The sequence below is a fragment of the Oncorhynchus mykiss genome, chromosome 8 (assembly GCF_013265735.2).
Source record: "Oncorhynchus mykiss isolate Arlee chromosome 8, USDA_OmykA_1.1, whole genome shotgun sequence".
NCBI lineage: Eukaryota > Metazoa > Chordata > Actinopteri > Salmoniformes > Salmonidae > Oncorhynchus > Oncorhynchus mykiss.
In genome coordinates this window covers 23,857,329-23,874,063 of record NC_048572.1, presented here as the reverse complement: position 1 = coordinate 23,874,063, position 16,735 = coordinate 23,857,329, and the positions used below count along the sequence as shown (strand labels likewise).

General features: G+C 45.1%; 1 protein-coding gene across 1 annotated transcript in view; it reads right to left on the bottom strand.

Moving 5' to 3' along the window:
* Positions 1 to 1,470: 1,470 nt before the first annotated feature.
* The window catches only part of LOC110531081 (protein Mpv17-like), a 25,405-nt gene continuing 10,140 nt past the window's right edge, over positions 1,471 to 16,735 (bottom strand). Inside the window, exons 2-8 of the mRNA XM_036986842.1 lie at positions 8,310 to 8,428; positions 7,356 to 7,439; positions 5,786 to 5,912; positions 4,230 to 4,237; positions 1,776 to 1,808; positions 1,642 to 1,693; positions 1,471 to 1,493 (exon numbers count right to left, since the gene is read on the bottom strand). Of these exons, the coding sequence (XP_036842737.1) occupies positions 1,471 to 1,493; positions 1,642 to 1,693; positions 1,776 to 1,808; positions 4,230 to 4,237; positions 5,786 to 5,912; positions 7,356 to 7,439; positions 8,310 to 8,428 (446 nt within the window). The remainder of the gene's footprint in view (positions 1,494 to 1,641; positions 1,694 to 1,775; positions 1,809 to 4,229; positions 4,238 to 5,785; positions 5,913 to 7,355; positions 7,440 to 8,309; positions 8,429 to 16,735) is intronic.

The following is a 16,735-nucleotide window of genomic DNA, read 5'->3' as shown; positions in this document are numbered from 1 at the left end:
ACATCGTTAATCTAAAATTGATAAAATTGTTTTTCCACCCTCAATCTACACACAATACCCCATAATGGCATAGCCAAACCAGGGTTTTAGATTTTTTTTGCTAATTTATAAAAAAATATATATATTTGATAAATAATTATATAAATAATAATAATTATAAATCATTTTTTATAAAATATATATATATCACATTTACTTAAGTACTCAGACCCGTAACTCAGTACTGTGTTGAAGCACCTTTGGCAGGGATTACATCCTTGAGTCTTCTTGGGTATGACGCTACAAGCTTGGCACACCTGTATTTGGGGAGTTTCTCCCATTAGTATCTGCAGATCCTCTCAAGCTCTGTCAGGTTGGATGGGGATATAGTTCAAGCTTGGTTTCATCAGACCAGAGAATCTTGTTTCTCATGGTCTGGGAGTCCTTTAGGTGCCTTTTGGCAAACTCCAAGCTGGCTGTCATGTGCCTTTTACTGAGGAGTGGCTTCCGTCTGGCCACTCTACCATAAAGGCCTGATTGGTGCAGTGTTGCAGAGATGGTTGTCCTTCTGGAAGGTTCCCCATCTCCACAGAGGAACTCTAGAGCTCTGTCAGAGTGATCATCGGGTTCTTGGTCACCGGCCGGGCAGGCCCTTCTCCCCCGATTGCTCAATTTGGCCTGGTGGCCAGCTCTGGGAAGAGTCTTGGTGGTTCAAAACTTCTTCCATTTAAGAATGATGGAGGCCACTGTGTTCTTGTGGACATTCAATGCTGCAGACATGTTTTGGTACCCTTCCCCAGATCTGTGCCTTGACACAATCCTGTCTCGGAGCTCTACGGACAATTATTTTGACCTCATGGCTTGGTTTTTGCTCTGACATACACTGTCAACTGTGGGACCTTATACAGACAGGTTATACAGACAGACAGACCTTTCCAAATCATGTCCAATCAATTGAATTTACCACAGGTGGACTTCAATCAAGTTGAAGAAACATCTCAAGGATGATCAATGGAAACAGGATGCACCTGAAAAGGGTCTGAATACTTATGTATATACTGTAAGGTATTTCTGTTTTTATTTTTAATACATTTGCAAACATTTCTAAAATCCTGTTTCCTGATGTTTCCTCATGATAAGGTATTGTGTGAGGATTGATGATAATTTGTATTTATTTAATCTATTTTAGAATAAGGTTGTAACGTAACAAAATGTGGAAAAAGTAAAGGGATCTGAATTACTTTCCAAATGCACTGTAGGTGTGACAAACTTTCACAAAAATCATCCATAATGCAGTATTTCAGAGTTGGTTAACCATTTGTTCCTGACCACTATCTTAGTGTGGGATTGATTCACAGCTTTCTGAATTAAGTTTTTGACATGATTTGTGGGTGTAAAAGTCTCATTGATAGTCCTATATGTGTGAGGTAGGGCGGGACCTGAAACATCCATTATTGGCTTTCCAAGACATGTAGGAATTCCAGGCGACAGTTACAATCTGGACCACAGCCAATCTGCAAGACAAGAATTACGTACTAACATCAGAGTTCCATTCAGGCATCACAGCTGAATGAATAAATCAATATTTCTGAGTATAAATTGACATTACACTGAAAATCCATATGGATAACATTGACGTCACTAACCATCCTTGGGCCTTACCTATGGTGCAGTGGGATGAAAAGAAGTTGGCAATCTGGACTGGAGGCCATAGCTGAAAAAGAGCAGAACACATTGATGAAGTATAGAGTGGTTCATACTGTAAGTATGTGAAGCTTTCCACATGGAGAACTTAGGTAGTAATTTGAGATCAAAGCATCCATGTAGTCCTGCAGAGAATAAGAGACATAGAAATCTTTATGTTGAAACGATGGTGAATTTCTGGTAGAAACATTTAACTTCTGACACTAGCCCTCCCTCACAGGGGTGTCTACCTTCAGTTCACACCTGTGTTGACCTCTGACCCTGACCAGGTGGGTAGGGGCTGCCACTCAGGCTGTGAGACGTTACAGTATGCGTTGGCCCCCCTCTGAGTCAGTCACAGACAGTGACAGGTGACACTCAATACCAGCTCAACACCATAGTCTCAATGTAATAACTGTGGGTCAGTGCCCTGTCCTGCTACATCACATGGCATATAAAACAACCAGACATCTGGAACTGCCTGCACCCTCACTTAGCCTGGCCCATCTCACTAAAGGTCAACAGGCAACAAGATTGGCTGGATTTCATTCTTTTTTTTGTAATAATGTCTTTATTGGGCAAGACTGGATGTATAAAATAAGCCAATGTTCTCAGAAATGTTGCCTGTCTTTGTTGATTTTCTGTGGCGTAACAGTTTCTAATTTCTAGCAAACAAGGCGTTGGCCACCTGGGGTTAAAATACTGCAGGGATACAACGTCAGAGACACACGATGACCTCACCAAAATCCGTCCTCCTTTGGAGAGCAACGTCTTTCGTTCGTGGTCTAGGGCTGAAGAGACAACCAACTTATTTGAGCTCACGAGGCTGCAGTCCTGTGGTCATGCAACAGTTTGCCCAACGCTCACCATCTCCTCCCTTAATTATGACACACTGAGCTTTAGAATGTCATAACGGCATCAAACTTGTGTAATGAAAACACTAATAGGTAGACAAGTCGCTGGCACTAATCTTTGTTTTTCCAATAGGTAGTGTGCACTTGACCTTCAATATCAGCATCCAGCAGCGTTGAGTGAAGTGACTGACCAATGAGGGAATGTGTAGGAGAATGGCAGCTCTCGAAATGGACGTCTCCGACCCCCACGTCTCTATCTCATTCATCCTCTCATAAAGGAGGGAGGTACTGTAGCATCAGAGTGATTGTTATAATGAGACACATGAATAACCAAGTGGTCTCGGGGGAAAGCTTGACCCACAATATAAAATGAGGTGAAGGGAAGTCATAGCTGGGCTTATGTTGTGATTGACACGCGAGCGGACTGCCACTAGCTAATGAAGAGCAGTGCTGAGGATAATGCTGCATGGGTCTGCCAACATTCTCACGTGTCACTAATGTCCATTCAAACTAGTAACGTCGGACTGTGGCTCCAGACCAAGTTTCACCTCGCTTTAGATGAGGGAGGTGTGGTCATGTTATTGTCTTTCACCTCACATATATTTTACATCACAGTCTTGCCTAATGAGCACATTTGTCATTTGTTTTCTGTCTCTTCTGACATTTTGGTGACTGCCCTTTCGGCCTCATTTTAGCTCAAGTGCCTTCCTTGCATAAATAATTTATGGTCCGCCGAGCGAGAGGAAGGGAGCGGTGGAAGAACACCCCTGTTACACACACACACCCCTTATCTAAGACATGAGTCACCCGCCGCTATTTCAACCCTCCTTCCCTCCATTATGTCCCTCCATGGGAGGAAATAGCTTCTAATTAAACTGGGTCAGAGATGGGGGTCACTCTGTTAGCTTCCTGGAGAACACAGAGGAGGAGAGAAAAGGAGTTCCACAGGAAGCCTCAGCTCAGGTCAGGAGGTGATACAAGGGGTCCTACAGGGGTCTTACAAAAGGACCTACAGGGTGTCCTACAGGGGTCCTACAGAAGGACCTACAGGAGTTCGTAACGGAGGCACTAGAGGGGTCCTATAGAAGGACCTACAGGGGGTCCTAACAGAGGGACTACAGGGGGTACTACAGGGGTCCTACAGAGGGACCTACAGAGGGTACTACAAAGGGACCTACAGGGGGCCCTACAGAGGGTCCTACAGAGGGTCCTACAGAGGGTCCTACAGGGGGTACTACAGGAGGTACTACAGAAGGTACCACAGGAGGTACTACAGAAGGTACCACAGGAGGTACAACAGAGGGTACTACAGGAGGTACTGGCTACAAGGCCAATGCTAAACACTTATATTTTAAGACAACATGTTGATTTTTAAAGATGACAAAAATCAGCATGTGTACATTTCTATAATATCTGGAGTTGTGACTCATGCTTAATATACAGTACCAGTCAAAAGTTTGGACACACCTACTCATTCAATGGTTTTTCTTTATTTGGACTATTTTCTACATTGTAGAACTATGAAATAACACATAGGGAATCATGTAGTAACCAATAAAGTACTTAGATTCTTCAAAGTAGCCACCCTTTGCCTTGATGACAGCTTTGCACTCTCTTGGCATTCTCTCAACCAGCTTCACCTGAAATTATTTTCCAACAGTCTTGAATAAGTTTCCACATATGCTGAGCACTTGTTGGCTACTTTTCCTTCACTCTGCGGTCTGACTCATCCCAAAACATCTCAGTTGCGTTGAGGTCAGGGGATTGTGGAGGCCAGGCCATCTGATGCAGCACTCTCCTTCTTTGTCAAATAGCCCTTACAAAGCCTGGAGGTGTGTTGGGTTATTGTCCTGCTGAAAAACAAATGCTAGTCCCACTATGCGCAAACCAGATGGGATGGAGTATCACTGCAGAATGCTGTCGTAGCCATGCTGGTTAGGTGTGCCTTGAATTCTAAATAAATTACAGACAGTGTCACCAGCAAAGCACCCCCACACCATCACACCTCCTCCTTCACGCTTCACGGTGGGAACCACACATATGGCGATCATCCGTTCACCTATTCTGCATCTCAAAAAGACACGGCGGTTGGAACCAAAAAAACGACAGATTTCCACCGGTCTAATGTCCATTGCTCGTGTTTCTTGGACCGAGCAAGTATCTTCTTATTATTGGTGTCCTTTAGTAGTGGTTTCTTTGCAGCAATTAAAATATGAAGGCCTGATTCACCCAGTCTCCTCTGCACAGTTGATGTTGAGATGTGTCTTATGTGGGCTGAGAATAAGATGTTACTTATTTGGGCTGCAATTGCTGAGGCTGGTAACTCTAATGAACTTATCCTCTGTAGCAGAGGTAACTCTGGGACTTCCTTTCCTGTGGCGGTCCTCATGAGAGCCAGTTTCATCATAATGGTTGATGTTTTTGCGACTGCACTTGAAGAAACGGATTGAAATTTTCCAGATTGACTTACCTTCATGTCTTCAAGTAATGATGGACTGTCATTTATTTTTACTTATTTGAGCTCTTCTTGCCATAATATGGACTTTGTCTTTTACCAAATAGGGCTATCTTCTGTATATCACCCTTACCTTTAATTTTATTTAACCTTTATTTAACTAGGCAAGTCAGTTAAGAACAAATTCTTATTTACAATGACTGCCTACCCTGGCCAAACCCTAACCTGGACGACGTTGGGCCAATTGTGCGCCACCCTATGGGACTCCCAATCACGGCCAGTTGTGATACAGCCTGGAATCTAACCAGGGTCTGTAGTGACGCCTCTAGCTCTCAGATGCAGTGCCTTAGACCGCTGCACCACTCTGGAGTCCAAACACAACTGATTGGCTCAAACACATTAAGGAGGAAAGAAATTCCACAAATGTCATTTTAATAAGGCACACCTGTTAATTGAAATGCATTCCAGTTCATACCTCATGAAGCTGGTTGAGTGAATGCCAAGAGTGTGCAAATCTGTCATCAAGGCAAAGGGTGGCTACTTTGAAGAATCTCAAATATAAAATATATTTTCCTTTGTTTAAGACTTTTTTGCGTACTAAATGATTCCATGTGTTTTTTCATAGTTTTTACTATTTCATAGTTTTCACTATTATTCTACAATGTAGAAAACTGTAAAAATAAAGAAAAACCCTGGAATGAGTAGGTGTATCCAAACTTTTGACTGGTACTGTATGTTTTTTAATCATATTATTCTTTGAGGTTCAATGTACTGTACGTTTAATAGACAACTGTGGGGTAAAGTCATGCTGAACATTGGCAATGTTCTCCTTCCACAGTCAGTCCATTCAAAGTTCTAGAGATCCCCAGGAAGGCACCCAGGAAACACGGAGCAAAGCCCACCTGTTGATACATGACAAGAACAAACACTGTTTTATCTGTCTGTGTGTGCGTGCGGTCTGTGTGTGCGTGCGGTCTGTGTGTGCGTGCGGTCTGTGTGTGCGTGCGGTCTGTGTGTGCGTGCGGCCTGTGTGTGCGTGCGGTCTGTGTGTGTGAATATACGTGTGGACGTGTCTGAAAAATTTGTGGGAAAAACGGTCAGTGGCTTTTAATGTAAACTTACTTATGCATGGGCATGGGGCATACATATAATGATGCACACTGGACACTTTTAAAAGGTTTCAAAAGAAAATTGGATTATTGCGGTGATTATGATGAGCCGAGTTGGGCCCTGAAAGTAGAGCTTGTTGTTACCTCTAAAGGGTTGTACATAAAAGCCAAATTGTGTTATAAAACATATAATTTACAGGAGTAAAAATTGCAATTTACCTGTTGCTGTGTCGTTACTTAAACACGGACCCTCACCCTGTAGATTTGTATTGATATTTGATGCAACATTGATCAAATCACCAACATTATGGTCACTGAGGCAGCAGTTATTGATTTATTTGTTTTACCTTTATTTAACTCGGCAAGTCAGGCTGCTCAGACCAACTGTGCTAATCTTACCCTTCTTTCAGGTCACTGAAAATCATCTAAGTCTGGGAAGATCCTCTTTCTTAACATGAAGCATCTTTACAGCTCAGTGACTGTAATAAAGGGAGATTCATCACTGTGGTTAGGACTCCCCAGGTAAAACTTTGGCCAATTTCACCACCTGACGTACAACTACTAATGAACTTCATTTAGACAGGGACCACCAGCATCAACTCCCCCTCCCTCCACAATGTGTTATATATGGTAACATTGACAGGACATTGAAACAGAAATGGGTCTTTAAGATCTAAATTTAGCCCTGGAGTCCCTGTTTTGTGGAAGTTGTGTGTGAAAATAGCAATGCTGTGAAAGGAGAGCATGCATCCTTCAGAGTGTACACTAATCCCTCCTCCAGGAGAGGGCCATGCTGCGCTCGCCTCTCATTGTCCTCTCTCTTCCTGTGCATTCACAGACCCCAAATCATGTTAGCGGTGTATTATACAAGCAGGCCTTGTTCCCCACCTGTCAATGCAAGGATTAGTTGACACGCGCTGAGGGGGGCTTCACCCTCCAGGGGTAAACGTGGGAACAGGCAGAAATAGATTTCTCTGATGTGTGTTACACCTATTCACTCAGCTCTGGCTGGCACCACAGTGACAGGCACTTCTGAGGGCACCTTCACCTGGGGTCCATTCATATTTAGAATGTTTGTTGTTATTTGGCTTGTAAGTAAAGGAGTCATGCAAGGGATAATGACCAGCCCATTAGAGAATTTATCTAAAGTAATATAAACCATGTTAATCGATTTATTCATGTCAAATGGCTGGTGGTACTGAAGATGTTTTAGTTTTTTATTGAAAATGAACACATAAAATGCAGCCACCCAGATGCCCCTCTCATCTTAGTGGCAAGCATTTTTTTGATGGAGGCACTTTTGGTCCCCCCAGTGACCAGCTTGTCCAGAACCTTGTACCATCCACCTAATACAGTGCCCTGGGGTTAAAAACAGGACCACCAGGATCCTTCACACAGATTCATCATAAAAAAACTGATTGGGAAACAGTTGGATATAAACATGAAAAATGTTATTGCTTTCAGGAACATTCTAGAAACAAATATGTGAGACAACATAGTCTACCACAGCACCTCTTTCAGATCTGTAAGTCATCTTGTGTTAGAGCTTTACTTTTACATAACTGTGTAGAGAGTGTTGGTCTCCTCTCAGTGGCACTGAACAAAAACAATAGAATATTTAATGAATGAACATAAGAAGATCACAATTATAAATAATCTTTGCCTTCGTAACAAAAACATAATATTTCTAGGTGACGCTCTGCACTCACTCTCCCTGCTCTGTCCAGTGATGTCACACAGAGGGTGGTCCGTGACTGGGCTGATAGCCACATACAAACACACACACGCGCACACTGTGGTGAGTCACGACAACAGAGTTTCTCAGTTCTCTGTAGAGTGCCACTGCCAACGGCATCTCACAGAGTCTGTGAGAAGGAGTGTGTCAGAGGGAACATCTGTGTGTGGTGTGTCCAGGAGCCTTGGTGCTGTGGCCTGATCTTGGGTGGCCAGCCCACGCTGCCCAGCTGTTCTCTCACTCCTTCAGAGACCTACTCATACCTACTTGTGGCTGCTATTGACGCACAGTCGCAGAGCTGTTTCCCTTTAACAGCTGGCCGATGGAGTGTTTGTGACAGCACATGAACCCGTCCCTGCAAACCTCCTCTCCCTTGTGTGTGAGAGAGCAACCCAATGTGCATGTGTGGTACAGACTGATATACTGACACCAACCAGTCATTTGAGGTGAGACAGTGAGATAAAAGACAGGAAGAGCGAGGAAGGAGGACTCACGACGAAGAAGAATCCGATTCTCATCATCTTGGCCATCCGTGTCACGTTGTGATTGGTTAGACCCCGCCTCTCAAGCACCTGCTGGGAGATGACATCACCCACCCCCACCAGTGTGCCCGGACGATAGAGAGGAAGAGAAAAGAGGGAGGGAGAGGTTAGAGGAAGTGAGAAAGAAGGGGTCGAGAAAGAGAGTAACAGGAAGATCATTGGGATGCGGTCATCTGCCGCTCTGTGCCAGCGCACAGCGGGCACGTGCTTAGACACATGCCAACCTGAAATGGTGCCAACGACAGAAAAAGCGGTAGAAGACCATTCAAAGATATCAACCCCCATTCACCGTTAATCCCCTGTACACCTGCTTCTGCTTTACTGATAACATCAGTCACTACTGATGATTATTATACATAATCACTCACCATACAAAAATAATCACTCACCATACACCACTTGTCTTGTTATAATAATTTGAATGGGGGTCCCATAGTAATATAATTAGAACACAATATTCAATAATACATCTCTATGGGTGTAAGACATACAGTTACAGTTGAAGTCGGAAGTTTACATACACCTTAGCCAACTACATTTAAACTCGGTTTTTCACAATTCCTGTAATTTAATCCTAGTAAAAATTCCCTGTCTTAGGTCAGTTAGGATCATCACGTTATTTTAAGAATGTGAAATGTCAGAATAATAGTAGAGAGAATTATTTATTTCAGCTTTTATCTCTTTCATCACATTGCCAGTGGGTCAGAAGTTTACATACACTCAATTAGTATTTGGTAGCCTTCCACAGGCTACCAAGTTGGGTGAATTTTGGCCCATTCCCCCTGACAGAGCTGGTGTAATTGAGTCGGGTTTGTAGGCCTCCTTGCTCGCACATGCTTTTTCAGTTCTGCCCACAAATTTTCTATACAAATTGAGGTCAGGGTTTTGTGATGGCTACTCAAATACCTTGACCTTGTCGTCCTTAAGCCATTTTGCCACAAATTTGGAAGTATGCTTGGGGTCATTGTCCATTTGGAAGACCCATTTGCGACCAAGCTTTAACTTTAACTGATGTCTGAGATGTTGCTTCAATATACCCACATCATTTTCCTACCTCATGATGCCATCTATTTTGTGAAGTGCACCAGTCCCTCCTGCAGCAAAGAACCCCCACAATATAATTGCCCTCGCTAGAAGCCTGTGTTTCAGACATAAGGAAGTGGATGGCTGCAAACTTTCTACTTTTAAACTCGGACAAAACAGATCTGCTTGTTCTAGGTCCCAAGAAACAAAGAGATCTTCTGTTGAATCTGAAAATTAATCTTGATGGTTGTACAGTCGTCTCAAATAAAACTGTGAAGGACCTCGGCGTTCCTCTGGACCCTGATCTCTCTTTTGACTAAAATATCAAGACTGTTTCAAGGACAGCTTTTTTCCATCTACGTAACATTGTAAAAATCTGAAACTTTCTGTCCAAAAATGATGCAGAAAAATGTATCCATGCTTTTGTTACTTCTAGGTTAGACTACTGCAATGCTCTACTTTCCGGCTACCCGGATAAAGCACTAAATAAACTTCAGTTAGTGCTAAATAATGGCTGCTAGAATCCTGACTAGAACCCCAAAAAATTATCATATTACTCCAGTGCTAGCCTCCCTACACTGGCTTCCTGTTAAGGCAAGGGCTGATTTCAGTGTTTTACTGCTAACCAACAAAGCATTACATGGGCTTGCTCCTACCTATCTCTCTGATTTGGTCCTGCCGTACATACCTACACGTACACTACGATCACAAGACGCAGGCCTCTTAATTGTCCCTAGAATTTCTAAGCAAACAGCTGGAGGCAGGGCTTTCTCCTATAGAGCTCCATTTTTATGAAATGGTCTGCCTACCCATGTGAGAGACGCACACTCGGTCTCAACCTTTAAGTCTTTACTGAAGACTCATCTCTTCAGTGGGTCATATGATTGTGTAGTCTGGCCCAGGAGTGTGAAGGTGAACGGAAAGGCCAACCACCCTTGCTGTCTCTGCCTGGCCGGTTCCCCTCTCTCCACTGGGATTCTCTGCCTCTAACCCTATTACAGGGGCTGAGTCACTGGCTTACTGGTGTCACTTGAGTGGGTTTTGTCACTGACGTGATCTTTCTGTCTGGGTTGGCGCACCCCCTTGGGTTGTGCCATGGCGGAGATCTTTGTGGGCTATACTCAGCCTTGTCTCAGGATGGTAAGTTGGTGGTTGAAGATATCCCTCTAGTGGTGTGGGGGCTGTGCTTTGGCAAACTGGGTGGGGTTATATCCTTCCTGTTTGGCCCTGTCCTGGGGTATCATCGGATGGGGACACAGTGTCTCCTGACCCCTCCTGTCTCAGCCTCCAGTATTTATGCTGCAGTAGTTTATGTGTCGGGGGGCTAGGGTCAGTTTGTTATATCTGGAGTACTTCTCCTGTCTTATCGGTGTCCTATGTGAATCTCTCTAATTCTCTCTTTCTCTCTTTCTTTCTCTCTCTCTCTCGGAGGACCTGAGCCCTAGGACCATGCCTCAGGACTACCTGGCATGATGACTCCTTGCTCTCCCCAGTCCACCTGGCCTTGCTGCTGCTCCAGTTTCAACTGTTCTGCCTGCGGCTATGGAACCCTGACCTGTTTACCGGACGTGCTACCTGTCCCAGACTTGCTGTTTTCAACTCTCTAGAGACAGCAGGAGCGGTAGAGATACTCTTAATGATCGGCTATGAAAAGCCAACTGACATTTACTCCTGAGGTGCTGACTTGCTGCACCCTCAACAACTACTGTGATTATTATTATTTGACCATGCTGGTCATTTATGAACATTTGAACATCTTGGCCATATTCTGTTATAATCTCCACCCGGCACAGCCAGAAGAGGACTGGCCACCCCTCATAGACTGGTTCCTCTCTAGGTTTCTACCTAGGTTCTGGCCTTTCTAGGGAGTTTTTCCAAGCCACCGTGCCTCTACACCTGCATTGCTTGCTGTTTGGGGTTTTAGGCTGGGTTTCTGTACAGCACTTTGAGATATCAGCTGATGTAAGAAGGTCTATATAAATACATTTGATTTGATTTGATAATGCTGCCATCCCCGTGCTTCACGGTTGGGATGGTGTTCTTCGGCTTGCAAGCCCCCCATTTTTCCTCCAAACATAATGATGGTCATTACGGCCAAACAGTTCTATTTTTGTTTCATCAGACCAGAGGACATTTCTCCAAAAAGTATGATCTTTGTCCACATGTGCAGTTGCAAACTGCTGAGCGGCCTTTCAGGTTATGTCAATATAGGACTCGTTTTACTGTGGATGGAGATACTTTTGTACCTGTTTCCTTCAGCATCTTCACAAGGTTCTTTGTTGTTGTTCTGGGATTGATTTGCACTTTTCGCACCAAAGTACGTTCATCTCTAGGAGACAGAACGCGCCTCCTTCCTGAGCGCTATGACGGCTGCGTGGTCCCATGGTGTTTATACTTGCGTACTATTGTTTGTACAGATGAACGTGGTACCGTTAGGCATTTGGAAATTGCTCCTAAGGATGAACCAGACTTGTGGTGGTCTACATATTTTTCTGAGGTTTTGGCTGATTTCTTTTGATTTGACAGTGAATTATAAGATGAATAATCTGTCTGTAAACAATTGTTGGAAAAATGACTTGTGTCATGCACAAAGTAGATGTCCTAACCGACTTGCCAAAACATTCGTTTGTTTACAAGAAATTTGTGGATTGGTTGAAAAACGAGTTTTAATGACTCCAACCTAAGTGTATGTAAACTTCAGACTTCAACTGTAAATATAATAAAGGAAAATATACGATTCATAAACACTACATAAACTGATTAGTTAGACTGTAGTTACATTGTAGCAGAGGAATGGTTGACTGGGCATTTGTCCTATTCTACACATGTCCACTCAACTGTTACACAGTTGTAGTACATTGTATTACTAATATCTTTGTGACACTGTGTAGATTCATGTGAACAAAGGTCTTACGGTTTAAATGATTTGTCAATAAGGTTAAAAATTCCAGCAACTTACTCAAAATTCCCAAGTTTCTTAGAAATATTGGATTTAACATTCCTGGAATCAGGGGAATAAGCGGGAAAAAGAGGCATCCTCCAACCAGGAATTCTGGAAAACCTGGGAATTTTGAAAAAGTTACAGGATTTTTGCAACCCTAGTTGTCACCAACATGCTAATATCATTAGATAGAGGCACCAAGCCAATGTAACCAATACAGCCACTAATATAGATGATTTCTATAAAAGCACTCAGATCCAATTAGCATAGACATTCAGAACACAGAGATGTGTGACTTAACTGATGTGAATCTTAAAAATGTATAATCACTCCAAATCCATTTAGGTGATTTAGCAAGGGCTGATTATCATGATTTAGAGTCGCAAGTAATAAAACAAAACACTGAACCTTTCTCCTCTGGACTCATCCCCAAAGTTCTGACCGAGTCATCCTAAAACACACTAGTACAGTACTGTAGGTCATTGTCTTTGGAGACCTTACTGCCACAGGTAAGGATGACTGACACACTGACTGACTGGAAGTGTGCATGCCCCGGTCACACAGGATAGGTCAACCATTCAGTAGCACTATGCTCTGTAAATACCTCCTCACTAGAAAGAGAGAGAAGGGGGAGGGGGGGGGGGGGGGGGGGGGGGCAGAGAGAGAGAGAGAGAGGGGGGAGGGAAAGATAGAGGGGAGGGAGAGAGAGAGAAAGGTTTCAAGAGTACAGGGTCATTTATCAATTAGTGAGAGAGAGAGAGCGCGCACAAGAGAGAGGAGTCTATGGACATTGGCCATAGCGACTGATGGAAACTGATTTCATTGCCAGAAAGGCCTCAGTGGGACATCACAGTGTCCTGTGTGTATGTGTGTGTACGGTGTGTGTGCGTGCCCTCCTGTTAACACACACAGGGAGTGCCAATCTGGTTGACGGAGCAGTCTCCACCAATGTGTTGGAAATGTCACGGGTTCCCTTCCCTTCCGCTGCCCAGAGGCTGGGCCTGGGGGCATCGATCACCTCGCCTCAACCTCAGACAGGATGGGGGACAAACATACACATGCATTATTTATATGTGCGTGATAAAAAAAAAACAGCCTCACGTGTCTCTGCGGAGATCGACTTGTATGGGAATCTACAGCAGAGGATGCAAACATCTTATTTAGGAGATGCATTGATGAATATGACTGCGCGAGATTGATTGATGATAAAGAGAAACCCATAGACATGTAAATTACACAGGCAACAGCTGAAAGTGTTTCCAGGCTAAACGGTGTGGTTTCTTTGCGGGGTGTGAGTTGTGAAAACGATGACTCCAAACTTGTTCTAAATTAAGCTGAAAACGATGACTCTCTCTCCACAATGTTGCTGGCTAGAAAACTTCTGAACGGAAAAACATTTCCATCAATTCTCTGTACAACAAACAATACAGACAGAGATCAATATGTTCTGCCTTTGTTGACATCATGAAAAGGGACAAAGCAACTCAAATGAGTTCTCTCTGCTTGAACAAATGCAAGTCAGCATCTCGTTAGATATAAACACAAGCCCATTTCAGGATCAAAGCATTCCTCTTTGTGACACTCTCACCGGCAGGTCTGGAGTCAGATAGATGACATTTATCACACAGCAGTTAATGAACAGTCAAACAGATACACCACTAGAGAGAGAGAATACGCACCCGGGGAAAAGGTGGGTTTCATGGTGGCTCCTGTCAAAGGAAGTTGGGGATTCTTGTAAACAACTTTTGGAAGAGTCCAAGATAAAGGAGGGAGAGCAGTGTGTGTGTGTTTGAGTGAGTGAGAGATAGAGTGTGTGTGTGAGTGTGAGAGTGTGTGTGTGTGTGTGTGTGTGTGTGTGTGTGTGTGTAAGAGAGAGAGAGTGTGTGAGTGTGTGGTAGACTGCTGCTACCTGTCAAGAAGAATAGAGCTGAGAAGCCCTCTCTGTGAACAATGGGGCAGAAATTCTGATGAGAGACACCATGGAGAGAGAGAGTGATTCTTGTTCCCTACAGAGAGGGAGAGATGGGAGCTTAGATCACGGATCACTGCCTCTAGGGAGCTCCAAACTCTAAAACAGATACTCTCACTAGTCACGCCTCCTCTGCCTCTCTGCTTTCCCTCACCCCTCTACTGGTCCAGGGAATGGCCTGTGTGAAGGTCAGAGTGACGTGACCAGTCAAGGTGTTAGCATTCTGTTCAAGATGCGGGGTGACCCTGCTAGGTGGTAGAGATGCAGGACAACCCTGCTAGCTGGTAGAGATGCAGGACGACCCTGCTAGCTGGTATAGATGCAGGACGACCCTGCTAGCTGGTAGAGATGCAGGACGACCCTGCTAGCTGATAGAGATGCAGGACGACCAGGCTATGTGGTAGAGATGCAGAACAACCAGGCTAGGTGGTAGAGATGCAGGACAACCAGGCTAGGTGGTAGAGATGCAGGACGACCAGGCTAGGTGGTAGAGATGCAGAACAACCAAGCTATGTGGTAGAGATGCAGAACAACCAGGCTAGGTGGTAGAGATGCAGAACAACCAGGCTAGGTGGTAGAGATGCTGGACACCAGGCTATGTGGTAGAGATGGAGGATGACCAGGCTATGTGGTAGAGATGCAGGATGACCAGGCTATGTGGTAGAGATGGAGGATGACCAGGCTATGTGGTAGAGATGGAGGATGACCAGGCTATGTGGTAGAGATGGAGGATGGCCAGGCTATGTGGTAGAGATGGAGGATGGAGGATGACCGGGCTATGTGGTAGAGATGGAGGATGACCGGGCTATGTGGTAGAGATGCAGGATGACCAGGCTATGTGGTAGAGATGCAGAACAACCAGGCTAGGTGGTAGAGATGCAGAACAACCAGGCTATGTGGTAGAGATGCTGGACAACCAGGCTATGTGGTAGAGATGGAGGATGACCGGGCTATGTGGTAGAGATGGAGGATGACCGGGCTATGTGGTAGAGATGGAGGATGACCGGGCTATGTGGTAGAGATGGAGGATGGCCAGGCTGTGGTAGAGTTGGAGGATGACCAGGCTATGTGGTAGAGATGCAGGATGACCAGGCTATGTGGTAGATATGGAGGATGACCAGGCTATGTGGTAGAGATGGAGGATGGCCAGGCTATGTGGTAGAGATGGAGGATGACCGGGCTATGTGGTAGAGATGGAGGATGACCGGGCTATGTGGTAGAGATGGAGGATGACCGGGCTATGTGGTAGAGATGGAGGATGGCCAGGCTGTGGTAGAGTTGGAGGATGACCAGGCTAGGTGGTAGAGATGCAGAACAACCAGGCTATGTGGTAGAGATGCTGGACAACCAGGCTATGTGGTAGAGATGGAGGATGACCGGGCTATGTGGTAGAGATGCAGGATGACCAGGCTATGTGGTAGAGATGGAGGATGACCAGGCTATGTGGTAGAGATGGAGGATGACCAGGCTATGTGGTAGAGATGGAGGATGGCCAGGCTATGTGGTAGAGATGGAGGATGGAGGATGACCGGGCTATGTGGTAGAGATGGAGGATGACCGGGCTATGTGGTAGAGATGCAGGATGACCAGGCTATGTGGTAGAGATGCAGAACAACCAGGCTAGGTGGTAGAGATGCAGAACAACCAGGCTATGTGGTAGAGATGGAGGATGACCGGGCTATGTGGTAGAGATGGAGGATGACCGGGCTATGTGGTAGAGATGGAGGATGACCGGGCTATGTGGTAGAGATGGAGGATGGCCAGGCTGTGGTAGAGTTGGAGGATGACCAGGCTATGTGGTAGAGATGCAGGATGACCAGGCTATGTGGTAGATATGGAGGATGACCAGGCTATGTGGTAGAGATGGAGGATGGCCAGGCTATGTGGTAGAGATGGAGGATGACCGGGCTATGTGGTAGAGATGGAGGATGACCGGGCTATGTGGTAGAGATGGAGGATGACGGGCTATGTGGTAGAGATGGAGGATGGCCAGGCTGTGGTAGAGTTGGAGGATGACCAGGCTAGGTGGTAGAGATGCAGAACAACCAGGCTATGTGGTAGAGATGCTGGACAACCAGGCTATGTGGTAGAGATGGAGGATGACCGGGCTATGTGGTAGAGATGGAGGATGACCGGGCTATGTGGTAGAGATGGAGGATGACCGGGCTATGTGGTAGAGATGGAGGATGGCCAGGCTGTGGTAGAGTTGGAGGATGACCAGGCTATGTGGTAGAGATGCAGGATGACCAGGCTATGTGGTAGATATGGAGGATGACCAGGCTATGTGGTAGAGATGGAGGATGGCCAGGCTATGTGGTAGAGATGGAGGATGACCGGGCTATGTGGTAGAGATGGAGGATGACCGGGCTATGTGGTAGAGATGCAGGATGACCAGGCTATGTGGTAGAGATGGAGGATGACCGGGCTATGTGGTAGAGATGAAGG